General features: G+C 42.3%; 1 protein-coding gene across 1 annotated transcript in view; it reads left to right on the plus strand.

Moving 5' to 3' along the window:
- The window catches only part of LOC120037787 (ovochymase-2-like), a 44,235-nt gene that overhangs the window by 9,229 nt on the left and 7,315 nt on the right, over positions 1 to 27,691 (plus strand). The window contains 17 exon segments of the mRNA XM_038983759.1: positions 162 to 302; positions 615 to 712; positions 2,850 to 2,976; positions 4,014 to 4,196; positions 6,115 to 6,336; positions 8,169 to 8,309; positions 9,374 to 9,498; positions 9,500 to 9,617; positions 10,729 to 10,914; positions 13,031 to 13,140; positions 13,941 to 14,041; positions 15,574 to 15,851; positions 16,889 to 17,052; positions 17,227 to 17,410; positions 18,199 to 18,417; positions 19,113 to 19,247; positions 19,629 to 19,774. Coding sequence (XP_038839687.1) covers positions 162 to 302; positions 615 to 712; positions 2,850 to 2,976; positions 4,014 to 4,196; positions 6,115 to 6,336; positions 8,169 to 8,309; positions 9,374 to 9,498; positions 9,500 to 9,617; positions 10,729 to 10,914; positions 13,031 to 13,140; positions 13,941 to 14,041; positions 15,574 to 15,851; positions 16,889 to 17,052; positions 17,227 to 17,410; positions 18,199 to 18,417; positions 19,113 to 19,247; positions 19,629 to 19,774 — 2,678 coding nt within the window.

Genomic DNA, 27,691 nt, shown 5'->3' on the forward strand with positions numbered 1-27,691 from the left:
TGGAATGTATTGAAAAGATCTATGGTATATAGATATACTGGACTGTACATGTAGGTCTAGACGTATGGCCAGTAGCTATTGATTTGACATAAAATGTTCTATATGTACAGTAATCCACATATTGTTTTCTTCTTTCTCTTCTGTTCTGTTTGGCTCTGCAGGGAGGTTGTGTGGGCGCTCCAAACCCGGGCCGATAGTGTCATTGGGAAACGCTATGTTGTTGTTCTTTGACACCAATGACAGAAATACAGACATGGGATTCAAAGCAAAGTACCAAGCTGTGACACCAGAGAGTACCTTAGGTAAAACAACACCATTATCAATCAACAGTGATGATAGTTATGGACATTCAGAACTTTTCAGCGGGGGAAAGAGAGAGGGAGAGGGGGAGGAAGAGAGGGAGAGAAAGAGAGGGAGAGAGAGAGAGTGGGAGAGAGAGAGAGCGCGGGAGAGAGAGAGAGCGTGAGGGAGAGAGAGAGAGAGAATGACAGGGGGCAAGGAGACATAGAAGGAGTAACAGAGAAGGAGGACAGAGAGAAAGCGATGGATGGTGGGTATCCTTGAGGTGTCTGTTCAGCTGAAGTCCTCTCCATCTCCACACTCCCTGCTTCCAGAAATAGCCGGTGCTGGTGGCGCTCTCCAAGGTGACCGCGGGGATCTACTGACCCCTGGGTTCCCAGCACAGAACTATGAGAACGGGGCTCTCTACCAGGTACACACACACACACACACACACACACACACACACACACACACACACACACACACACACACACACACACACACACACACACACACACACACACACACTCACACTCATACACTCACACACACATACTCACACACACACACACACACACACACACACACACACACACACACACACACACACACACACACACACACACACACTCACACTCATACACTCACACACACATACTCACACACACACACACACACACTATCGCGGCCTCCACAAGGACATGCCATCCATGGTACCACACACAATCTGCCATACACACGGCAGCACCTCTAGTAGTGTATTATCCACAACACGTTGTTTACATGTCCCCTGTCTTTCTGTGAGGTACTTTACAGTCAATAGCACCTTTCTCTCTGTCTGAGGCAGTGAATAATAATAACATGGTCCGGCATGTCGTGTGCTGTATAGAGCTAAGCTACATCAATAACAATCAATGGGGAAACGGACTCCTATATTTTGGGGTGTTTACAAATGAGGTGTCCCTTTAGTAAATCCATGGTCACTAGGCACCATCTGAACACAGGGGGATGTTGACCATGCTTGATGTTCTGGATAGTGGATGGAGATTGGGGAGCAACTCGCGTCTTGTTTGGCTCAGAGCACGGCTGAGCGCTTTGACGTCAGCTTTTGCTTGGTTTGGATCATTAGATCATTGGTCTGCGTCACAAATGGCACCCTATAGCCCTTTATAGTGCACTACGAGTCCCATAGGGCTCTGGTTAAAGTAGTGCACTATGTAGGGGAAAGGGTGCCATTTGGGACTCATGCTTGGTCCTGTTGTTTGGCTGTGTATTATCTGGCTTGCTCATGTTGCTTTCTGTCTCCTTCTTGGCTTGGATGTTGAGGCGGATGGGCTCCTGTCCAAACCGTCACAGCCCAGGAGATATTGAATGATTTTTATTCATGACTCGTGTCAATATGCAGCGCATGCAGCCGTCTGCAACCTGGGCACCCTTCAGGCAGAAAGAGAGAGAACGAGATGGATGGGAACATTGAGGATAAATTATGCTTAAAGCAATGTAGATAGAAATGAAATGCAGAGAAAGGACACCCTTGCCCGTTTCCTGCTGACGAGTGACTGTGTCTATTCTAGAGATGTAACTTCTATCAGTAATGTTTTTCGTAAGGTTGTGCCTTACTTCCCCTGCCTTGGAATATGAATACGTTAGATTGTGTGCCAAAACCCCGCCCCCACCAGAATCTACTAGAAGGAATGTCAGACTCATGTTGGTGCATATGTAACCGATGTGAAATGGCTAGCTAGGTAGCGGTGGTGCGCGCTAGCAGCCTTTCAGTCGGTGACGTCACTTGCTCTGAAACCTTGAAGTAGTGGTTCCCCTTGCTCTGCAAGAGCCGCGGCTTTTGTGGAGCGATGGGTAACGATGCTTCGTGGGTGACTGTTGTTGATGTGTGCAGAGGGTCCCTGGTTCGCGCCCGGGTCGGGGCGAGGGGACGGACTAAAGTTAAACTGTTGCACATATGGTTATATCAACTCTACCAATAGATTTATCCTGACATTGATTGAATCGTTGATCTTTGATCATTGATTTAATCATTGTAATTGATTGAATGTTTGATGACGTAATGGAAATAAAATTGATGTTTGTATTCAAATTAAATGGATGTGTTTTTGTATGAAATGAATGCTCGTGGTCAAACAAAATGGATATCTTCGTGTATGAAATAAATGTTTGTGGTAAAAACTAAATGGATATGTTTGTGTATGAAATGGATGTTTGTGGTAAAAACTAAATGGATATGTTTGTGTATGAAATAGATGTTTGTGGTAAAAATTAAATGGATATGTTTGTGTATGAAATGGACGTTTGTGGTAAAAACTAAATGGATATGTTTGTGTATGAAATAGATGTTTGTGGTAAAAATTAAATGGATATGTTTGTGTATGAAATAGATGTTTGTGGTAAAAATTAAATGGATATGTTTGTGTATGAAATGGACGTTTGTGGTAAAAACTAAATGGATATGTTTGTGTTTGAAATGGATATGTTTGTGGTAAAAACTAAATGGATATGTTTGTGTATGAAATGTGTGGTGAAATGAAATAGTATGTGCATGTGGTCCACAGTGGAGGATCAGTGTACCAGAGGGAGAGAAGATCAGACTGACGTTCTCCTCCTTCGACCTGGTCCCTGAGGCCTGTAGAGACTACGTAGATGTCTACGATGGTCATAAAACCGGCTCCGCCATGTTGGGTAAGACATCACTCTGTGTTATGCTAACTCTGGTATACAGCAGTTGGACTAGTATAGATACTTATAGTACAGATATACTTAGGCCTACACACCTGTTGCACAATATGTGTAGGCCAACACTCAAATGTACTTATTTACTAGTCTCATAATATATGTCAAAATACCCTAATTATACCCTACCCTCATAATATGTGCTGTTATAATCTCCACCCGGCACAGCCAGAAGAGGACTGGCCACCCCTCATAGCCTGGTTCCTCTCTAGGTTTCTTCCTAGGTTTTGGCCTTTCTAGGGAGTTTTTCCTAGCCACCGTGCTTCTACACCTTCATTGCTTGCTGTTTGGGGTTTTAGGCTGGGTTTCTGTACAGCACTTCGAGATATTAGCTGATGTACGAAGGGCTATATAAAATAAACTTGATTGAATATGTGTACACTGAAATATTCATTTTCTAAAATAGGCTACTTTGTTCATGGATTTTCAATTATGAGAACAGAGAGACTGTGACAACAAGTGCAACATCTTCAGTCCTCCAAACCCACAATCAATATATTCTTAAGTCTCACAATTTGAGCAACTTTACTAATGAACTAGTTTTAGGAGGTATTGTATCTTACTGTGGGGAGTGAAATCAACTATGCATACAGCAACACTCAAATTCACTTCAGGCTGCATGAATAAGATATGATGTCCTTTCAAAGTTTGGGGTAGGAGATTGGAAAAATAGAGAGAGGTTCTCAAATTAGACTGGCATGTAAATGTAATCTCTACAAACAGAAATTATGCAAAATAGCTGTATTTATAGTTATTATTGAGCTTACTATGTATGCGGAGACCTGTACAATACTTGTGTGAATTAATCAAATAATAATTGGTGTCACTGTTTGGTCAATTCACGTGGTGCATAAGGCCTGTCCAGGTTTTACATCAGTGTGGCACAAATTGGAGTTTGGGTTATTATAACTAACTGTGTAGTTTGATTAGTGGCCTAATCGAACTCTTTAGGGGTTTCTGAACAGTGAAATGTTGTTTTCTCACAGGTCGATTCTGTGGTAGTAAGAATCCAGGTCGCGTGGATTCCAGTGGCAACACGATGGTGGTGCGTTTCAAAACCGATGCCACTCTCACCTCCAAGGGTTTCAGTGCCACATTCACCAAGACCGGCCTCATCCCGACCACGGTCAAACCTACCACCATGATGCCCACAACACCAGCTATAACCGGTGAGTACACTACGGGGAAAACCATAGAATAACATAGAATTCTATATCGATGAGTGTACCCATAGATAATATATCTGTTCTATATCTATGAGTGTACCCATAGACAATATATAAGTTCTATATCTATGAGTGTACCCATAGACAATATATAAGTTCTATATCTATGAGTGTACCCATAGACAATATATAAGTTCTATATCTATGAGTGTACCCATAGACAATATATCACTTCTATATCTATGAGTGTACCCATAGACAATATATCAGTTCTATATCTATGAGTGGACCCATAGACAATATATCAGTTCTATATCTATGAGTGTACCCATAGACAATATATCACTTCTATATCTATGAGTGTACCCATAGACAATATATCACTTCTATATCTATGAGTGTACCCATAGACAATATATCACTTCTATATCTATGAGTGGACCCATAGACAATATATCAGTTCTATATCTATGAGTGGACCCATAGACAATATATCAGTTCTATATCTATGAGTGGACCCATAGACAATATATCACTTCTATATCTATGAGTGGACCCATAGACAATATATAAGTTATATATCTATGAGTGTACCCATAGACAATATATCAGTTCTATATCTATGAGTGTACCCATAGACAATATATCAGTTCTATATCTATGAGTGGACCCATAGACAATATATCACTTCTATATCTATGAGTGTACCCATAGACAATATATCAGTTCTATATCTATGAGTGTACCCATAGACAATATATCAGAGTAGACCAGTCAGATTGCCACGGTCAGAGGTTATATGCCCCTTCTAGGAATTAGCCTGTATTTCTAATTGTGATTTTCATATAGATCTAGTACTTGGTGTGCCACAGTTACAGCTGTATTGACTTTCTGCAGGTAGCCCTCCTTCCTCCTCCTCCTGACTCCAGTTGAAATATGTGAGCTCTCTCCGTGGTATAATTGATTGGAATTCAGTGGCTTGCAGCAGCAACAGTATCGATGTTGTTAAACCTTCCTCACCAGAACATTTTTGTCAAAACTTGCCTCTTTTTCTAGTTTTTCATTCGTTTAAATGATATAGAATGATTGATTTCATCAGCAAGATAATTTGCTAAACTATGTCCACATTGCACACAGCAGGCATACATAGCAGGCTTAACTTTGCCTCTAGCAACTTCCATACTCTAACTGTGCATCCCAAATGACACCATATTCCCTATATAGTGCACTACTTTTGACCAGAGCCCTATCAAAAGTAGTGCACCACTGTATATAGTGAATAGGGTGCCATTTGGGACGCAGTTTAACGGATGTAAATCGTTGGCTATGTTGTGAAGATCAGTATAAACCAGCTGATTGATGAGCACTGTTTGTTGGTGAATAATCACCCGTGTGATATGCTGGCATAATGGTTATCGCTGCCTTTCTCCTGACATAGACACAACGATAAGAGGCTGACAGGCAGCTTAAAGGACAATTCCACCCCCAAACTATATTTTGGTATTTGTTTCATTAGTCTATTGTTGACATAGTGCCAAAATGTTTTGCTTGTCAGCTATCAAGTTTTCAAGATATGTAACTTTCAAAGTACAGAAATCATCCCATCATATGAAGCGAAACGAAGCATCATATGATGCAAAATGCATCATACGGGGATGATTTCTGTGTTTTGAAAGTCACAGATCTTGAAAACTTGATTGCTGACAAGCTAAACATTTTGGGACTATGTCAACAATGGACTAATTAAACAAATACCGAAATGTCCTTTGTAGGTGGAGTTGTCCTTTAAATAAGAATGAATGCAGCTAAAACAATAGGGTGGGTGTGTCGTTTTTGTGTGTGTGCGTACTCGAGGGAGTCTCCCATAGCCCTAAGCTTTGCCCATTCATCACTAACCCAAGCTTCATGTTCTCTGCTACAGACTCCGGCTGCGGTGGTGTCGGAACGCTGTTGGGCCGTAAAGGGGAGATCCATTCTATGGGATTCCCAGATGCGTATCCCGGGAATCTTCACTGCTCCTGGAACATCACAGCTCCAGAAGGCTTCCTGGTCAAACTGCACGTCACAGACATGTCCGTCACGGGAGAGGCGGGCCAGTGTGGCGAAGACAAGCTTGTAGTTTCTGACAGCCTCCAGGCGCTTGGTAAGTTACAGCCTGTCCACCCAACCTGGATCCCCTGTTAATGTGTTATTATGGAGATCCAAAATGGCCCCAAATGGTGTCATAGAGGACAGACACTTTTAGTTGTTTGTTGTTGTTGTTTGGTAAACTCAGATGGACCGTCCAAATTGCTCGTCGGTCTCTATGAAAGCCCCAAAACGGCACCCAGTGTAATCTCTGACAGCCATTAGTCCATTGATAAGACAAGCCACCCACAATACCCAGCTACAGTATCTGTAGCCAAACCACAAAATGGCTACCAGCCCCTAGTTTCTTGTTAATAAGATATGCCTGCCCATCCACACTATGCCAAACCCCCAAATGGTGACAGTGGGGGCCAGGCAATAACCTTTGACCCGTTCCCCCTCGTATTTCCCAGACAAGCTGTTTGTCGACTGAGGGACACACACACACACACACACACACACACACACACACACACACACACACACACACACACACACACACACACACACACACACACACACAACAAACAAATCAAGTAGCAAGAGACAGCAGATAAGCATATGCTGAGCAGAATGTGCCCCGTTGCTTGAAATGAAAAGGGGGCGGGGGACTTTGACTCCTGGACAGAGCGCCAAGCACCAAGCTAGGCCAGTATGCTGAGTGTGCCAGTGCCTGTTTCCTGTCCTCAGGGCTGTAAAGCTGTTGATTAGGATCTCTCCCCAGAGAAGGAGCGAGGCTAGGGAACTGTAAATGTGACCTCCTTGTTATTCACATCAGAGAGCTGGAGTCTCAACGACCCTAGTTTTATCTCTAGCACAACACTCTGGAGCAGAGTGGAGACAATAACACCTGCGGCGTGTGTGTGTGTGTGTGTGTGTGTGTGTGCGTGTGCGTGTACGTGAGCAACGGTCAGTTCCTTCCTCACCAGAGGTCTCTGTCGGAGCTCTAACTGTCAGGACAGGCGCGACCCCCTGCCAAGGGGAGCAGAGCTCAGCAGGAGGGCATGGTTGGCCCCTGACAGCACACATTAAACCTAACAAGTACAGGAGCAAAACACCAGGCAGCCAGACAGACAAAGGGCAATAGAAATACAGACTCCTCCATTGTAGGCTCTTCAGTTGGTGCTGTGTCATTTCAGAACTCTGATCTCCTTCATTTAAAAAATCTATAGTTACTGAGGTAGCGTAGACAGTAGTAAACATTGAAAGCGGAGGGGTATGTTTTCTGAGATGTTGTACCCTTAGACCTTTTTGTGACGTGAAACCATTTGATTGATGTGTCTTATTTTACAAGGTTATATTTACATTATGACTGACATGTTCTTTATCGATGAGAGGACCGTGCCTCATCAGAAATCTGTCTGTTCTCTGTAATGTCTATTGAACGTCTAATGATTACACATCTTTGCTAGACCAACATTGGTATGCATGGAAATTAACATTTGTGTATTTGAAATTCTGGTTACTACTCTTATGTTTCTATATTAGTAATAGGTCTCTTTCTCTCTCTCTCTCTCTGTCTCTGTCTCTGTCTCTGTCTCTGTCTCTGTCTCTGTCTCTGTCTCTGTCTCTGTCTCTGTCTCTTCCTCTCTCTGTCTCTTCCTCTCTCTGTCTCTGTCTCTGTCTCTGTCTCTGTCTCTTCCTCTTCCTCTTCCTCTTCCTCTTCCTCTCTCTGTCTCTCTCTGTCTCTCTGTCTCTTCCTCTTCCTCTTTCTCTGTCTCTGTCTCTGTCTCTGTCTCTGTGTCTCTGTCTCTGTCTCTGTGTCTCTGTCTCTCTCTCTGTCTCACTCTCTCTCTCTCTCTCTCCTCCAATCCAATACTCCTAATTTCCGTTCCTTCTCCATCCCAGGCACACACTGTGGCTACGTCCTTCCCCCTGTGGTGGTCAGTGCCAATAACAAGATGTCCCTGAGCTTCCTGTCCGACTCACGTCTCTCTGACCGAGGCTTCTCCGCCAAGTGGGAGGCCGTGTATCCTGAGGACATTGCCGGTAATAATCCCAGCTTTCTCCGCTTACACACACACACACACACACACACACACACACACACACACACACACACACACACACACACACACACACACACACACACACACACACACACACACACACACACACACACGCACGTGCCAACGTGCACACATGTGAATCTGTACGCACACATACAAACACACACACACACACACATACACACCTGAGGCACCTTATATCGCTGAGGCAGCTCCACTACTCTCTAATAATGACCAGCCATAAAGTGAACTTTAGATCCCCGGGACATATTTATGACAGGAACAACGTCATAGAACGAGAAGTATGAGTGGTAAGTACAGAGAAAGCACAGGTCAGGGTACACTGGTCAAACGAGGGAGAATGCTTTGATCATGATTATAATTTATCAATCGGAGGGCTTGACATTTCGGTTGTGAAAGGGGTGAGGAGGTCAGAAGGAGGATTTGTTTTTGTAAAGTCATTTGTTCTGATGTGGTAGCTTTAATGTTTTCAACTGCTGTTTTACCTTGGCATTGTTTGGCATTATACTACAGTTGTTTGGCATTATACTACAGTTGTTTGACATTATACTACAGTTTTTTTGAGTCGTTCAGGACATTTCAGTTCATGGATGTCAACCCCCAAGGTTTTGGACGTCAACACCCACATTTAAAGAGATATCAATATGTACGTAAAGTGGATGTATTAAACGTTTATTTCTGTTACAAACTCCACGGACCCGCTCCATCTGAGTAAACACACATACACTCCATCTTTAAATAAACAGGGAGAGCCAGATACCAGGGCTGATCGACCAGCTACATTAGGGTGTATTGCATAGGCTTGCACTGGCTGTTTATCACTGTGACACACTGTGCTTACTACTGAGTAAATTCTACTCTGCTCTCTGGCTGATGTTGAGAAGGCTGCAGCTCATCTACTCTAATCTGTTTATATCCCGTCTGCCCACTATCATCATTCAGACACACACACACACACACACAAGGACGCATGCATGCACTTACACACACACGCACTGACTAACCCCCACCTTCATTCCACAGCGATCCAGGGATGCGGAGGGGCCTCCCATGAGATAAAAGGGGTTATTAAGTCTCAGAACTGGCCTATGAACTACAAGGCGGCCAGCGAGTGCATGTGGAGTGTGGAGGTGCCCAAAGGGAAGACCAATAACCCTGACGTTCACCCACTTCGACGTGGAAGCCAAGGACATTTTCACTTCCAAATGCTTGGATAACATGGTGGCATACGACATCGATAATGACGGAGCTGAGAGTACAAAACACGGTGAGTACAAATATGGTGATTTTAAACATTTGATTGAATGTTGATTGAATAGTGCTGCAGCTAGTGTACCATCAGCACATTGTTACCCAAATTTATGAACGGTTATTTATAAATAAAATGATAAGTTACAGAGTAGTAGTAGTAGTAGCACTAGTAGCACTAGTAGTAGTAGTAGTGGTAGTAGTAGTAGTAGTAGCAGCACTAGTAGCAGTAGTAGTAGTAGCAGTAGTAGTAGAAGCAGTAGTAGTACAGATGTAGAATCTTAATTTGAGCTAGATTGCTATAGCAGGAAAATAATCCTGCAGCAACAGGAAATGTGAATTATTATGTGGATTATAATGAATGTATATTTTGTAGGGGTTGATACATTTTCCATATGGAAGTCTGAAATTTCAAAGTGGAAATAACAAACTTCAGAAGACTTTTTAAACCTCCAAATACGGCTTAAATAAAGTTTTCCTGGAATAGGGTGATCAAATTAAGATCCTACATCTGTAGTAGTAGTAGTAGTAGCAGTAGTAGTAGTAGCAGCAGTAGTAGCAGCAGCACTACTACTACAATAGTAGTAGTAGTAGTAGTAGCAGCACTAGTAGTAGCAGTAGTAGTAGTAGTAGTAGTAGTAGCAGCACTAGTAGCAGTAGCAGCAATAATAGCAGTAGCAGTAGTAGTAGTAGTAGCAGTAGTAGCAATAGTAGTAGTAGCAGTAGTAGTAGCTGTAGTAGTAGTAGTAGTAGCAGTAGTAATAGTACTATTAGTAGTAGTAGTAGTAGTAGCAGTAGTAGAAGTAGCAGTAGTAGTAGTACTATTAGTAGTAGTAGTAGTAGCAGTAGTAATAGCAGTAGCGGCAGTAGTAGTAGCAATAGTAGTAGTAGTAGCATTAGTAGTAGTAGTAGCTGTAGTAGTAGTAGTAGTAGCAGTAGTAGAAGTAGCTGTAGTAGTAGTACTATTAGTAGTAGAAGTAGCAGTAGTAGTAGTACTATTAGTAGTAGTAGTAGTAGCAGTAGTAGTAGCAGTAGTAGAAGTAGCAGTAGTAGTAGTACTATTAGTAGTAGTAGCAGCAGTAGTAATACTATTAGTAGTAGTAGTATCTGGTGTTGTTTTTACTTACCAGGTCCATGGTGTGGTGACCGACTCCCAGCCACCATCACAACGAAGGACAACAAGTTGGTGATGCGTTTCCATGCTGACTTCTTCGTGGAGGCTAAAGGTTTCAGAGCCTACTGGACTACAGACACCACTCAGCCTGTTCCCACTGAGCCCCCTGTACAGCCCAACCCCTGGGACAACATCACCGTAGGTAGGTACCTAACCCTTACCCAGCCTCTTCCCACTGAGCCACCTGTACATTCCAACCCCTGGGACAACATCACCGTAGGTAGGTACCTAACCCTTACCCAGCCTCTTCCCACTGAGCCCCCTATACAGCCCAACCCCTGGGACAACATCACCGTAGGTAGGTACCTAACCCTTACCCAGCCTCTTCCCACTGAGCCCCCTGTACAGCCCAACCCCTGGGACAACATCACCGTAGGTAGGTACCTAACCCTTACCCAGCCTGTTCCCACTGAGCCCCCTATACAGCCCAACCCCTGGGACAACATCACCGTAGGTAGGTACCTAACCCTTACCCAGCCTCTTCCCACTGAGCCCCCTGTACAGCCCAACCCCTGGGACAACATCACCGTAGGTAGGTACCTAACCCTTACCCAGCCTGTTCCCACTGAGCCCCCTATACAGCCCAACCCCTGGGACAACATCACCGTAGGTAGGTACCTAACCCTTACCGAACCTGTTCAGCAATCTACACACAATACCCCATAATAACAGTGAAAACAGGTTTTGAGAATTTTTGCAAATGTATAAAATATAGAAATAAACCCTTTGCTATGAGACAAGAAATTGAGCTCAGGTGCATCCTGTTTCCATTGATCATCCTTGAGATGTTTCTACAACTTGATTTGGAGTTCACCTGTGGTAAAATCAATTGATTGGACATGATTTGGAAAGGCACACACCTGTCTATATAAGGTCCCACAGTTGACAGTGCAGGTCATAGAAAACACTAAGCCATGAGGTCGAAGGAATTGTCCGTAGAGCGCTGAGACAGGATTGTGTCGAGGCTCAGCTCTGGGGAAGGGTACCAAAACATTTCTGCAGCTTTGAAGGTCCCTAAGAACACAGTGGCCTCATCATTCTTAAATGGATGAAGTTTGGAACCACCAAGACTCCGCCCGGCCGCCCGGCCAAACTGAGCAATCAGGGAGAAGGGCCTTGGTCAGGGAGGTGACCGAGAAGCCGATGGTCACTCTGACAGAGCTACAGAGTTCCTCTGTGGAAATGAGAGAACCTTCCAGAAGGACAACCATCTCTGCAGCACTCCACCAATCAGGCTTTCATGGTGGAGTGGCCAGACGGAAGCCACTCCTCAGTAAAAGGCACATGACAGCCCGCTTGGAGTTTGTCAAAAGTCACCTAAAGACTCTCAGACCATGAGAAACAAGATTCTCTGGTCTGATGAAACCAAGATTAAATTCTTTGGCCTGAATGCCAAGCGTCATGTCTGGAGGAAATCTGGCACCATCCCTACAGTGAAGCATGGTGGTGGCAGCATCGTGCTGTGCAGATGTTTTTGGGAGACTAGTCAGGATTGAGGGAAAGATGAATGGATCAAAGTACAGAGAGATCCTTGATGAAAACCTGCGCGAGAGCGCTCAGGACATCAGACTGGGGCGAACGTTCACCCTCCAACAGGACAACGACCCTAAGACCATGTAACGCCTCCCAAAAGCCCTTCAGGTGGCCAGTCTGTAGAGTACAGTAGAATCCTGGCTTTATTTCACCTGATCAGTCTGTGATCACAGTAGAATCCTGTCTTTTTTTCTGCTGATCCATTTGGTTCAATTCTCCTTGCCCAGATGTGTAGTAAAACTAGATTATTTGGTGGAGCTGTAAACACCGTGGTACGTTCCAAATGGCACCCTATTCTCTATAGTGCATTGCTTTTGACCAGAGCCCAATAGGGTTCCAGTCAAAATTAGTATACCATTATCTGTATAGGAAATAGGGTGCCATTTTAGGATGCAGACAGTGTAGTATGAAGTGCCCTTAGTGCAGCAGTTGCCCTCTGGTTGTCGCTTACCCTTTGCCCCATTCTTTACCCTTTGATGGGCCCCAGGTGGCCGGGCCCCTGCCAAGCCAATTGCTGAAATCGAGTTTTACAGATGGTCTGTGCATCGTGCTGCCTCGGGGAGGGTTTCTGGTCGGGCACAGCCGAGAGGAGAGGAATAGGAGAGGAGACGAGGGGAGGGGAGGGGATGACTGTGGGAAAAATTCTTTCTGCTATCAAAACAATAACCCTATAGTCTTATCGCTGATGTCAGATAAGATAACAACTGTTCTGTCCTTTACTCTAGAATGGCCAACCACATGTGGCAAACCCGCCATTCCCCCCACCATCCACACCCGCATCGTCAATGGCGAGCCAGCCAACCCACACTCCTGGCCCTGGCAGGTGTCCATGCAGGTGAGACACTGTCTGTCTAAACTCTATTTAGGGTCATTTAGATCCATCAAACCCTGTTATTCTAGAATCAAATCCAAAATGGCTGCCTGGTTGCCACCATGTCTTAGGCCTATACCCATTATGCATCAGGGAACATCACGAATGTGTCAACTATTTTACAACAACAAGTTAATTCATTTACTCAACATCTCATCTCTCAAGGGCAATATCACCAATAGGTTTTGAATGAGATTCTCTGTTATCATGATGCAGCTACGCTAGTCCCAGGGACAAGACTTCTTTCAGTTGGGACATGTTTGTTAATTGACATCATCATTACATGGATCGGATTACACACACACACCCTGAGACTGCACACACACACACACACACACACACACACACACACACACACACACACACACACACACACACACACACACTGCTAATAAAACTTAATGAGATGAGTCCCTTCAGCTCAACCTACTCCTTATTTAAAACAACTTTGATTATATCAGAGGCATCGTCGTACGTTATGCTTGTTTGTGCGTATGTGTGGTTGTGTGTTTGCGTACTGTCTCACAGGTTTGGCCTTTAGAAGACAAATAGGCACGACTGGCTCACCATTGAAGGAATAGTTCAAACAAATTACAAAATTACATATTGGTTTCCTTGCCCTGTGAGCAGTCTAGGGACACGGCCCATAGCATGGATTGCTGTCTTACCTTGTCCATAGACTGCTTACAGGCTAAGGAAACCAACATGTCATTGAATAATTTGGGTGATCTATCACTTTAAAAGCTGATGTTTTATTTTCCCAGGTTTGGCCTAGCAGTCAGGAGACGCCCAAGTTCTTCCACACCTGCGGAGGAACTCTCATCCATAAGAACTGGGTCATGACAGCTGCCCATTGCTTCATACGGTGAATGAACTACAGGTGGCACACTATTTAGGGCACTACATTTGACCAGGACCTATAGGGAATAGGGTGCTATTTGAGACCCATAGGCCCTGGTCAAAAGTAGTGAAATATATAGGGGAAAGGGTGCCATTTGGGACGTAGACACAGAGACAGAATTACTAGAACAGACATTCTCATTCAAGTCAACGGTCCATTCCATGTTGGGCGGTAATTCTATTCCTATAAATGTGCACTCCCCTCAACTGTGTCACAGGTACACATCACCGTACATGTAGGCCAGCATGTCCCTATGGCGTGCACAAAACAAGACGATTTTGGCATACATTTTGACCTTTTGAGATTTTAAAATGTACCTTTTACATTTGATCGAGCTGACACAGTGGTGTGAAAAGTACCCAATTGTCATACTTAAGTAAAAGTATAGATAACTTAATGGAAAATTACTCAAGTAAAAGTGAAAGTCACCCAGTAAAATATTACTTGAGTAAAAGTCTAAAAGTATTTGGTTTTAAATGTACTTAAGTATCAAAAGTAAATGTAATTGCTAAAATATATTTAAGTATCAAAAGAAAAAGTAAAAGTATAAATCATTTTACATTCCTAATATTAATATTAAGCAAACCAGACAGCACGATTTTCTTGTTGTAGTGTGCCAGGGGCACTCAGATATAATTTACAAATGGAGCATTTGTGTTTAGTGAGTCTGCCAGATAAGAGGCCGTAGGGATGACCAGGGATGTTTTCTTGATGTGCTTGAATTAGAAAATGTTCCTACCCTGCTGCTAAGCATTCGGAATGTAACAAGTACTTTTGGGTGTCTGGGAAAATGTATGGATTAAAAAGTACATTATTTTCTTTAGGAATGTAGTGGAGTAAAACTGAAAGTTGTCAAAAATATCTATAGTAAAGGTACAGCTACCCCAAAAAACTACTTAAATAGTACTTGGGACTTGAAAGTATTTTTACTTAAGTACTTTACACCACTGAGCTGACATTACGTAATATTGTTCTGTGTCTTGTTAAGTAAACAAAACAGAAAAGTATTTTTAGACCATGAAAGTTGAGAAAATGTCCCTCCCTGTGTCTGGAGCCTATTATCTTAATGCAGACAGGCAGTTCTTTAGGACGCCTATGCCTCTGTCTGTCACAACCATTACCTAGGTCCTTATCTAAGGCTTGTTACAGGGCTGGTGCTGTGTCTTGTTAGTACAATGAATGTCTCCAACTGTGTATAATGACCCACAGAGTTAATTCTGCCCTGTCACAGAGAACCATGCTGATAGATAGGAATTGATGGTATGCTGCTACTGCCAGCAAACTCTGTACGCTGTAGGTTTTTCTGTCAGTTGGTGGTTGGTTTTGTACATAGAAATAGATCCTTTAAAGGGTATATTCCCAAGTCAAATCATTCAATTTCTATGATGTAGTTATAGGTGGTTGTGTTCAGGAGGATGTCTGCATCAGTGTGTGTGTTTATACAATGAGTGTACAAAACATTAGGATATATATGATATGTGTCTCTCTCTCTCCAGGTACGCTGACGAGCTCCAGCGCTGGAAAATGTGTCTGGGAAAACACAACCTGACGTTCACAGAAGACATGGAGCGCTGCTTCGGCGTGACGGGCATCTACCGCCACGAGGGCTTCAAGTACCCCACGTTGCCCACGGTGGAGTTCGACATCGCCCTCGTCAGGCTGGGTGGGGAAGTGACCCCCAGCGATCAGATCTCCTACTCCTGCCTGCCCTCCCTGGAGGAGGTCCTGGAGGGGGGCAGGAAGTGTTACGCCACCGGCTGGGGAGATGAGACTGGTGAGGGGTTGTGGGGCTTTGGGACGTCCACGATTTGCTGTGACCTCTTTTGTCTCATTTGAGGAATTGTTTGCGTCCCAAATTCCACCCTATTCCCTATATAGAGCCCTACGGGCCCTGGTCAAAAGTAGCACACTGCATAGGGAATAGGGTGCCATTTGGGACGCAGTCGTTGTGTAGTGCAGATACAATCAATGTTATGCCATCGGCTGTGGAGATGAAGACTGGTGAGGGCTTGAGATGTTTTGTGATGTCTGCCATTTATTGTGAATCCTATTGGAGGACACCATGATATTGGAGCCAATTGGAGGGGTAGCCCAGACCAGCGCCTATCAACCCAACACCTTATGCAAAGTGATCTAAATCTCTTGACGAGGTTGCTAGGGGTTGGGTTAAGGGTGCTACAATATGCATTGTGCAGATAAGTGGGATACAGTCAGAGCAAGATATTAGGATTGTGACCTCATTTTCCTATCAGAAAAAAACATATGACTCTTCCCTTCCACAAATATATACAAGCACGTACAAGCTACAACAAAATACAACAATCCATCCAACCACCATAATGAATTCCTTGACCGGTTTTCCTATTTCCATACTGCCAAACCTGGTTCCAGTTCTTCCGGTGCTTTCACCCCCTCTGTTGGTTAACAATTGAAAATACACCCACTGAATTTCAACGTTGATCTCGCTGTACACTTCTTTGGCTGCGTTCACACAGGCAGCCCAATTCTGTTCTTTTTTTGGTTCACTAACTGGTCTTTTGACCAATCACATCAGATCTTTTCAAATCAGATCTTTTTCAGCGCTGATCTGATACCAACTAGTGAAAAAATGATAGCAATTGGGCTGCCTGTGTAAACACAGCCTCAGTTTTCTATGAAAAAGCTTCTAAAAAGGATAAATGTCAAGCACTATCAGTTGATAACAATAAACTAACTGGAGCAACTCGTTTATTTTTAATCAGGCGATTCCATGAATACCAAAGTAGCTGAGGACCAAACAATAAATTAACCAGTTCTATCTTTTTTAAGCAGGTGATTCCATGAATGCCAAAGTGGCTGAGACCCTGAACCAGGTGGCCCTGCCGCTGGTGCCCTTCAACACCTGTAAGAAGATGGACTACTGGTGGTTCCAGGTCAAGACCTCCATGATCTGCATGGGCTACACCTTGCCTGACGAGCTCAAGTCTGTCTGTCAGGTACTCAAGTGGGAAAAGATACCCGCATAGTATTATACTGTATAATGCAAAAAATTATCCATTGACTTATGCAGTGATTACATGATACAAAAAACCTATTTGATTAATGATGTCATGGTTGTGTTGATGATGTCATCAATATGAAGTGCTGTTGACCCTCGTCATGTGACACAGGGGGATTCGGGCGGTCCCCTGGTGTGCCAGGACTCTCCCAACGCTCCCTGGGAGGTGCACGGCATCACCAGCTTTGGTCCCAATGGCTGCATCATGGACAAGAAACCCTCTGTGTTCACCCGTGCCTCGGCCTACATCCCCTGGATGGAGAATGTCATCCGCAGGGACATGTACAACCAGCACAGTAGGTTATTTATTTTATTTAAGCTTTATTTAACTAGGCAAGTCATTGTAAATAAGAACAAATTCTTATTTACAATGACATCCTACCCCAGCCAAACCCTAACCCGGACGACGAATGGCCAATTGTACGCCGCCCTATGGGACTCCCAATCACGGCCGGTTGTGATACAGCCTGAAATCGAACCAGGCTCTGTAGTGACACCTCTAGCACTGAGATGCAGTGCCGTAGACCGCTCGAGAACTGGTTTCAACCGGTCTAAATCGGTTTCTAATATCAGGCTTTTTGGTTGATTTGGAGTGGCGTGACATCTTTTTTTCTGCTCCTTTCTCTCTCTCTCTCTCTCTCTCTCTCTCTCTCTCTCTCTCTCTCTCTCTCTCTCTCTCTCTCTCTCTTTCCCTCTCTCTCTTTCTGACCCTCCTCTTTCTCTCTCTCTCTCTCTCTCTCTCTCTCTCTCTCTCTCTCTTTCCCTCTCTCTCTTTCTGACCCCCCTCTTTCTCTCTCTCTCTCTCTCTCTCTCTTTCCCTCTCTCTCTTTCTGACCCCCCTCTTTCTCTCTCTCTCTTTCCCTCTCTCTCTTTCTGACCCCCCCTTTCTCTCTCTCTCTCTTTCCCTCTCTCTCTTTCCCTCTCTCTTTCTGACCCCCCTCTTTCTCTCTCTCTCTCTCTCTTTCCCTCTCTCTCTTTCCGACCACCCTCTTTCTCTCTTTGTCTCTTCTTGTTCTCCCTCCTCATCTCTCCTTCTGTCCTCCCTTCAACTTACTCCCCATCCCCTTTCCTCCTCTCTTTGTAGCATCTGGCTGCGGCGGGCCAAAGGACCTGACTGGCGAGAGCGGCATGTTGTCCAGCATGGGGCACCCGGGCAGCTACAGTAACGGTGCCCACTGCCAGTGGCACATCAAGGTGCCCGACGGTAAACTGGTCCACCTGCACTTCCACAACTTCTCCCTGGAGGACACCCAGCTGTGTCTCAACGACAAGGTCACCATCAACGACAGCTTAGCCAGCCTAGGTAGTACAGCCGTATGTAAGGGTCTTTGGTGTGTGTGGGAGGTGGGGGGATAGGTGATATGGGGTGTGTGCGTATGTATGTGGCTTGCGTGAGCACACACACACATACCCTGTCTGACGATTAATTTGAGGGGTCACTTGTGTCTGATAAATGAGATTACTGTGTGCTTTATTGTGTCTCACCTCAAACACGTCAATGTCATTACTTTCCAATATGATTAAGAGTAAATGACATTTCAGAGTCAAGTTGTTTGCTCAGGCAGCCGTACAACTGACTGGAAGGCAAGATGAAACCCTGTGACAAGAAAGCTGTAACAGAGAATGCTCTTGTCTCTTCAACAACTGATGTGCTTTGTCAGCCAGGACACATATTGATGGACTTGATAATAGGGTAGTTAAATATCATTAATCACAGCAGACAGATTACTGTCGTTATCATAATGACAGTTGTAGATTAAGGCCCAGGAGACTATGTTTGCACAAAGAGATTCAGCCAACAATGTTTGATTAGCCTTTGAAACCCTTGATTTGTCTCATATCAGAAGAAAGAAAGAACTTGCTTCTCTCTATCTATCCTGTCAGTACATATGAAGGAGAGGAGACCAATTAAGTGATGCACTGCATGCCTCCTTATGACCTTATGATCTTTATAACCTCAGTATGTCACCTTATAACCTCCTTATGTCTCCTTTATAGGTACCTACTGCAGTCACATTCCCCCTCAGGACCTAGTGAGTATCGGTGACAGACTGAGCCTCTATTTCTCCTCCAACAACAAGGTGGTGGACACCGGCTTTAGGGCCTCCTGGAAGGCTGTGGACCCCAGCCAAGGTGAGTAGAGCTGGGCTTCAGGGCCTCCTGGAAGGCTGTGGACCCCAGCCAGGGTGAGTAGAGCTGGGCTTCAGGGCCTCCTGGAAGGCTGTGGACCCCAGCCAGTGTGAGTGGAGCTGGGTGAATGGACAGACGTTCCTTGTGGAAGAAGCCTCTAAGCACAGTTCTAGGATCAGCACCTTTAGCAACCCTCCTAATGTGAACATTCACCATATAACATTCACTCCACTCACACGGCCATGGCGGAATACATATCTGACTTCAGATCACTGCTTAGGCGCACCTTCAGTTTCACCACTAAGCCTAACATTCTTATGGATTTACACAAACTCTTTACACACAGACTCTCCCCACCCTCCTCTCTCCCACTTCCCCCTACAGCTTCATGTGGAGGTGTCTTCAGCAGTGAGCAGGGAGAACTCACCTCTCCTAATTGGCCTAACAACTACCTAGACCAGGCTGTGTGTACCTGGCGTATCTCCATCCCCTCAGCTAAGAACATCCACCTTGTCTTCACCCATTTTGAGGTGTGTCGTGGAAAATCATTTCAAATACAACGCTTATCAGAACTTGTAAATTCAAACATGCTCTTTATTACAACTGTACAGCCAACTGGCATGTCCACGCGGAACTCACCCCGCGGAACACACACCGCTTCCCAGCCCCGGCCACAACATTTATACACAAATAGCATATGGGTCCACCCCATATGCAAATAAGCATACTTCCCCTAATTCTTCCTGCCATCATTATCTTTTTAGTTCAGGCTTCTTACTTGTTCACGCCCAATAACGCCCATATCTGCTTTCAGTTAGATTATAATAGTGGCCAGACCCATGCTTGTCTTAAAATAATATATGTCCATCTATCCTATAGGCCTATGACTTAGCCCTGTATTTAACTCAGTGCCTCAGCATGTTCTCTGGTATGTGTGTTTATTGGAATTGGCAGACTATGTGTCTCTTCTATCATTAGTATCCAGTTGCCTTAGGCATATTTCTCTGGTATGTGTGCTTATTGGAATTGTCAGACTATGTGTCTCTTCTATCATTAGTGTCCAGTTGCCTTAGGCATATTTCTCTGGTATGTGTGCTTTTAGTGGAATCAGCAGACTATGTGTCTCTTCTCTTCATGTGGTCTGCCACTTCAATGTTCAGCTGTCTTATGTCTTTATATGTTATCCATGTGTCTTATGTTACTACTACAATCCCCCCTCTGGGGCTATTTAGCCACATAAATGATACAAATAAGACTTTGGGATAGTAAATGAGAATACCTATGATAAACAAGAAAATACAAAAAATAAAAACAAAGTGAAGCATATAAACCAACTAGACCAAACATCTCCAATGTGAAATAGGAGTAAAAGATCCAATCAGAAACATTAAAGAAAACCTAACTAGACCAAACATCTCCAATTTTCATAAGAGTAAAAGATCTAATTAGGTATATAAAAAATAAAAGATAATACAATGAGTATAATAATAAATTGAATATGAGAAAATCAAAGACCTACATGCAGTTATAAAAGAAAATTGACACAACATCATTCTAAATTTAAGCATTTCAACATGATCCTCCCTCGCAGACACCTCTCTAATAAAATGATATCAATGATACCAACCTTTGTTTAGAAGATTAAGAACATGGTCCGTAGACACTTGTAACCAGAATACCCTCTGTCATCTAACATGTTCTTGAAATTAACCTAGTTTTTTAGAAGGCATAACTAGCTTTAATTAAAGAAAACCATATATATTCATTGATATACATATCTAAAAATTCAACCAAACATACAAAAACACAAGGCCTTAAACAAAAATAGATATACTAAAATCCTTACATAGGAGCACAGTCCTCATCCATTCCTTCAGTGTAGTGTCTATAAAAACATTCATATTTTCCTTTAACCACGGTACTTCTGTCTAATTGAGGTCCATTTGATTCAGTTCTAATGATATAGGCAGCACAATCATTATCTCCCAGCATGGTCTTATTCAACATAGTTTTACCCCTAGTGCTTACCCAGAGCAATCCTATATTCTATGTCACACAAGGGAATAGAATACTTTCTATTGGTACAATGGTCATTTTTCCAACTTACACAGTTTTTAAATGATGCTGGTTCAGAGACTATTAAAAGATCAGACAAAGGTAATTTTATACACAAAATACAATTGTCCATTTTGTGTTTGTTTGCCATATACTTAGCCCATTCGTATCACTCCTTCTTCACTACTTCTTCTCGTGTGGTGTCCTTGAGTGGTTCTGATTCTGATATATCTAATTCTGTCGCTTTTTCAATGTTCTTATCTTGAGGTAGATCATTAGAGTTTATCAGAAAGTTTCAAATGTCAGTAAAAACTCTCCTGACTGATGTCTCAGGTTGCTTTGTTGGCACGGTGGTCTGCTTGGTAAGGGCAGTCGATGTCATCTAGTGGTAGCTACTGTGGTCGTCACAGCAGCCGCCACCCTTGTTGTTGTCACAGGTTCTTCCTGTTCAGGTGCAGGGGTAGGATCAATCTTAATGACCGTGGTGCTACTCCCTTCGGTCACTGTTGTTCTTGTTATTTCAACTATTAATTCTTCACCTTCAACTGGTTCAATCTGATTCATGATGAGCACCCTCTCGTCTTTTTCTTTGATTAATGTCAGGTCACATCCTTTCGGATCCCAAACGACTTGTCCCTTTGTTTGGTGATGTGTCCATCCACAGAGTGCCATCTCCGGTAAGGGTTTGATCCTTATGATTGAGATAGACTTCAGTTCTCCTGCTTCTGTTATAAGTTGAGGTGGAACAGAGATTCTAACCTTGTCAGTCTTTTTGGATTGTTCGGCTGATTCCTTTCTTCTCTTCCTGCTTCCACCATACATCTTGATTGTGCGTGAGTCTGTTGTTACTGTACTAGTGTTCATTATTACTTTTGCTATGTCAATGTCTTTCTTCCGCCATTCTAACTTCAATTGTTTGTTAAGGGGACCCTTCAAGAGTTGAAAAGTCAATTGTGGGGAAATCCCCTTCCCTTTCTCGTGAGGCTTCTCTTCCTCTTTCTTCCCCTGAGGCTCCCTCCTCAGGCCGGACTGGGTTTTCATCTGGAAGGGTATCAATTTCAGGGAAGAGATGTTCCCATTCTGCAGGTGGTACTTCAGGATCCCACTGTGGAGGGCTTCTGTCAAAGAGGTCTGCCACAGCAGGTATGTCATCAGGAGCAGCAGGCATGTTACTCCCCCCCATTTCTGGGCTTTCTGACCATACCTGAAGAAGCTTTGGTTGTTTTTCCCTTTCCTGTTTAGACTTTTTTCCCCTGGTACTTCTTCTGAGAGCTTTAGTTGATGCACTCGTCGTATCTTGGCTTGTGTCTGGTCTGCCATTTTCTTGACTCCTCCCTGGCGTTTCGATCGTTTCCTCTGCTCCTGCTCCCTCCGGGCTCCCGCCTGGTGTATCAGCATCCTCTGTGTTCTCATCTCTATGTGGTTGTATCCTTCTCTCTGTTGGGACTCGTGTGCAGTGGTTTAGATGATACCACGTCTTGCTTCCTTTCACTTGGACTGCTGTTTTTGTGGCTGTTGCCACCTCGTAGGGTCCTTCTCTCCTCGGTGGATCCCACTTCCTCCGGAACACTCGAACGTGGACTAGATCTCCTGGTATCACTGGGAGAGGTCCTTCTGGTCCCCTTGGATCATCAGACGCAGAACCTCTCGTCCTGGTTCAGGTTTCTGCCTACTTTCTGTGAGGCATTCATACTTAAAGACTTATGGCCTCTGTTCTATGATTGCACCATACATCCTCTTACTTCCATCACTCATCACACAACAAACTGACATTCCAGCTGAAGCTGGCGAACCCCTCTCCTTCCGGTTTCCTAAACATAAGACTTGGAAAACAACAGACAAAACATAACAGCATTGACAATGTTATGTGTTATGCATAAACATATTCATGAAAACTGAAATCTGAGACCATGACAATTCCCACTCTCTCTTCACCTGACTCTATGCCTCCAGGATACTTTTCTGCTGGACTCCACAAAAATAAAAGCCCTAAAAAGCTTCCTCATGCTTCCACCCAGTCTTCCCCTTTTGGCCCCAGGTTCTGAGAGGTGTTCCCAAATCATGTCATTTTTTACTTAGTTTCCCATCTGCTCCATTTTAACTGATAATCATGTGCATAACCTTAATCAACATTATCTCTTCTTGACGTAATTCAACACTATATATGCTTTCACATCAATTCCTTTAACATGTTTGTTTAGAGTATAATATCCTATCATCTATTCTTTTTCACATGATGCATTAAAAAATGAAACAAGTAGCCCCCAAACTCAATCCAGTATGTCTATAGTGGAATCTAGTCTCTCTCTCTCTCTTTCTCTGATTCCACGTCCTCTGTCATGGTGTTTTCAAGCTCACCCCTTATTCAGCTGGACCTCACTTCTCGTGAGACTTATGTACCCACCAAAGAGAGACATGAAGAACTTTACCACTGCAGTGTTGTAAGAAGTATACCACCAGCCTGGTGTATCTTGATGTACACTCAGTCTCCAGAATGCAGCCCAAGCCCTTCCATTTCTGGCTGTTTTTTCCTGAGGACATACACACTAACACATGGGTTATTCCCTGACAGACTTTCTTCTTATAGCAAGATCACTAAATCTTAATTTTTAATAACAGCCCTATGTAACCATTCTGCCTCAAATACCTGGCCTCCTGCCACAGAAATATTCATAATGATAGTCAAATGATGGTCCCTACAGCAACTGCTGTAAAATAACATATAATCAGTCAAGTGTCTTCCAGTTGGATTAATATCCAATCCTAACAAAACTAAGTAATAAGTTTCTTAAACTTTTGCTCTAGTGTTCAAAATGCCACCACTTATTCTTTTTACCATATCTTTAGATATGTGAATTGTTCTATTTACTTTAGAATTGTCCCTATATTTTACACAGCCAGCTGTCTTTCCTTTTCTGTGAATTATCTCTATTATTATACATAGTTTCTAGAAATAACACCCCTTCACTATCATTACCAAATAACACCCCTTCACTATCATTACCTTCATTTATGAGTCCCCTAACCCATAACAGCCATTGTTTGATACATACTTAAAACATCCTTAAGTCAATTTATATATCATTTATATCAGTATCAGTCCCTCCTCAGGAACATATACACAACCTTATGTTCCTCAAAACAAAAATAAATTGACCAAACGAGAAAAAGAGAAAAAAATTATAATAATTACACATTTGCAATAAATTTCCACTATTCGTAATGTAATTAAACCTGGAGAAAACGTCCATCTGTTTCATTCTATGCCCATGTTATTATTGGTCTCTTTCTTCTTCATTCTTGGGTATCATCGCACAACAGACTACCTTTTTATTCAATTACTTATATTATTACATTTTATCATTACAATTCCAATGGCATTATAAAACAAAAGAAACAAAAAATAAAAAACCTTTAATCTAATATTCTGTAAGTTGTCAACCACCTTGTCTCAGGATTAGTTTCCAGAGCTTCCCTAGGCCTATTAAATTTAAACAGTTCTATATCTAAATAACTAAACAGTTATTTCTTAAATACATTTTCCAACCCAATATTCAGGATAACAGTCCTTAGTGTTTACTTTAACTCAAATTTGACCTTATCTATTCAATACACAACATCCCTTTAATAATTAACATTTATACTAAACACTTTAAATACCAGTATTATCTATTTTCCAATAGCCCCGTTGTCTCAGTTTTTCTCTCATTTGTGGCCTGATAATAAAAAGATCAGTACCCCAATCCTTTAAGTCATTACTCTCCCTGGCCCATATCATTTCAGCATGTCTTTTTTTAGATACAGTTCACAGGTCATCAGACACAGTTGTCCCTCACTGTTCAGTCGGTTAGGGTGGGTTTGATCTCCACACCCACTTGTGGTGATATTCTCTCCCATGCCTTAAAGCATTCTGACGTCACCTTCTTATGATAACTCCCTTATTCCACCAGTGTTCTCTCAGATGAATTACAGATGATGTATTTATCAACAAAACCCTCACAGAAACCCACACTCCAATAAACCCTTTGGAATAACTTTCAACACTTTTTATATGCATAATGAACAAAGCACATTTGTGTATTTACCCAAAGACCATAACCCCAAGGAACTGATAGTTTTACCTATGAACCCATGTTATATCAAAAATAAAAATTAAAATAAACCTATTCGAATAACTTATTCAATTTAAGGGTACAACTCTTCATAATTTTCCCAGGGACATAATAGATTTTCAAAGTAATTATACAGTTTGAATAGAGTCTGGTGTCTTAAACATTTTATAAGTATATCCCACCTGTTCCAACAATTTCTAGTAAAAGGTGATCAGTCTTTCACAAGAAATTCCTAGGATTCAGGGCATTTTGACACCATTAATATGTTTCCACTCCCCCTTTCTTTAGGAGCAACTTAAATACATTTTTCAAAAACATGTTCATCCTTTTGCATACCCAATTTGAAACTGAATTGGAAAAAACCCTTCCAATATATCTACTAATGCATATTCATTCCCAGTACATGGTGTACTCACTAGTGAATCATAAGCCAATAATCGCAAAGGGACTGGACTCACTCATCCAGAACTCCATGTTTTAGCCTTATCCAGATATTTTTATTTTTAAAGCAGCTGACTTTAATTAACTGCTTTCCACAGTAATGCAGTCTCCAATGACATTGTTGACCAGAGAAGATTAAAAAACCCTTTTTTTTTTTTTTTTCCTTATTCTTTCTGGAAAAGAAAGTGTACATATCGTTAATATTCACAATGTTACCTTTTAGTCAGCAAACCAATAATTTTACTTATCCATAGATTTTATTCTAAAGCATCTTTAACAGTTCCAGAGAATTGTGGTATAGAATGTCTAACAATTAAAATTCCATCGTTACTCTACTAGATGTCAAGTCAAACGTGATCTAATACTTCTCCTTGACCACATATAAACTGTAATCTCTATGAAACACTCATTGTTCGCTCAGAGACTATACACCGACAAGTAAAAAATTCCATTCTCACTAACCTCAAACCGATTAGTTGTTTGTTATTTTGACAAGGATATTAACTCTTGTATAGCGGCATTTCCTACTACCGCACTAAGTTCTAATGTCACATTACACTAATTTTTCTCATACCCGATATACCTATATCCAGAACAGAGAGCTATTTTCTTATTGGTTCTTAGATCTTGTCAATAGTTCTGCCAATCACCCGCACGTCTGCGAGGACTAGAGGAACCACACACACAACCCCATCGCAATGTATTTTCTGATGATAGAATGTTGACATCAGAACGCCTGCAAATCGAGCTTCACATTTTGGTCCCATGTGACTGTTTAATTCCCTTGTCCTATTTATCCTGTTTATCAGGTAATAGTGTCCTTCTCTCCCTATTCTATGGAAACAGTCATTTTGTTGTCATGCCACTAATTATTTATTTATTTTTCCTAAATACTCCCATGTATTATACACCTTTTATTTACTATTTTTCCAAGGTAGAGCGAATCCCCTTTCCAATTAAAAATTCATTTGTCCCATCACTTAATTTCTCTTATCAAAGCATGCTCTATATAGTACAGACATTATTTCTGAATACTACAGATGACTTAACTGTCTTATTCTAGTACAATACTTCAAATATCACTGTGTTTTTCCCTTTACAGATATCATTATTTATTCATTTTATAGTTCTAATCAATTTTATGATTACATTTACATTACATTTAAGTCATTTAGCAAATGCTCTTATCCAGAGCGACTTACAAATTGGAAAGTTCATACATATTCATCCTGGTCCCCCGTGGGAATTTAACCCTCAACCCTGGCGTTGCAAGCACCATGCTCTACCAACTGAGTCACACCAGTCCACTGCCCGCTCCGTTAAGATCTCTATCTAACGTCTTACTTTTACCTTTATTAATTTATTTTGTCTATACTTTCTTACCTATTCTCTATATTCTTATTATTTCATTGTCTTTTATCCCATTTTACTGTTTAATTCCCGATTCACGGTTTTAGTGAAACAAACCTCTCATATTCTGGTCTCTGTCCTTCAGGCTATTTTTAGACCGCAGTCTCTGTGGGTACAGAGTGATCGACGGCCTGTTTTTTTCCTCTTCCTTTGTTACACCGTTCGTGAATCCTTAATCTGTCCTGAATTTCACTATTTATCACTATTTATCTTAACTAACCTAGATTCGTTTTTAACTTTATAGTACAATTTCAATTTATCGACGATTCTACTTTCTGTTTTGTTACACACTATTTGGTTTAAACCTCTTTTATTATCTTTATGGTTATTTATTTTAACTCCTTTTTTAGTATTCTACTATGGTCGCTTATTACTTTATCACATCAGTGTTTTTATCCTTGATTATAACTTATTTTACTTCGATGTTCC

Source organism: Salvelinus namaycush, unplaced genomic scaffold (genome assembly GCF_016432855.1).
Source record: "Salvelinus namaycush isolate Seneca unplaced genomic scaffold, SaNama_1.0 Scaffold187, whole genome shotgun sequence".
Taxonomy (NCBI): Eukaryota; Metazoa; Chordata; class Actinopteri; order Salmoniformes; family Salmonidae; genus Salvelinus; species Salvelinus namaycush.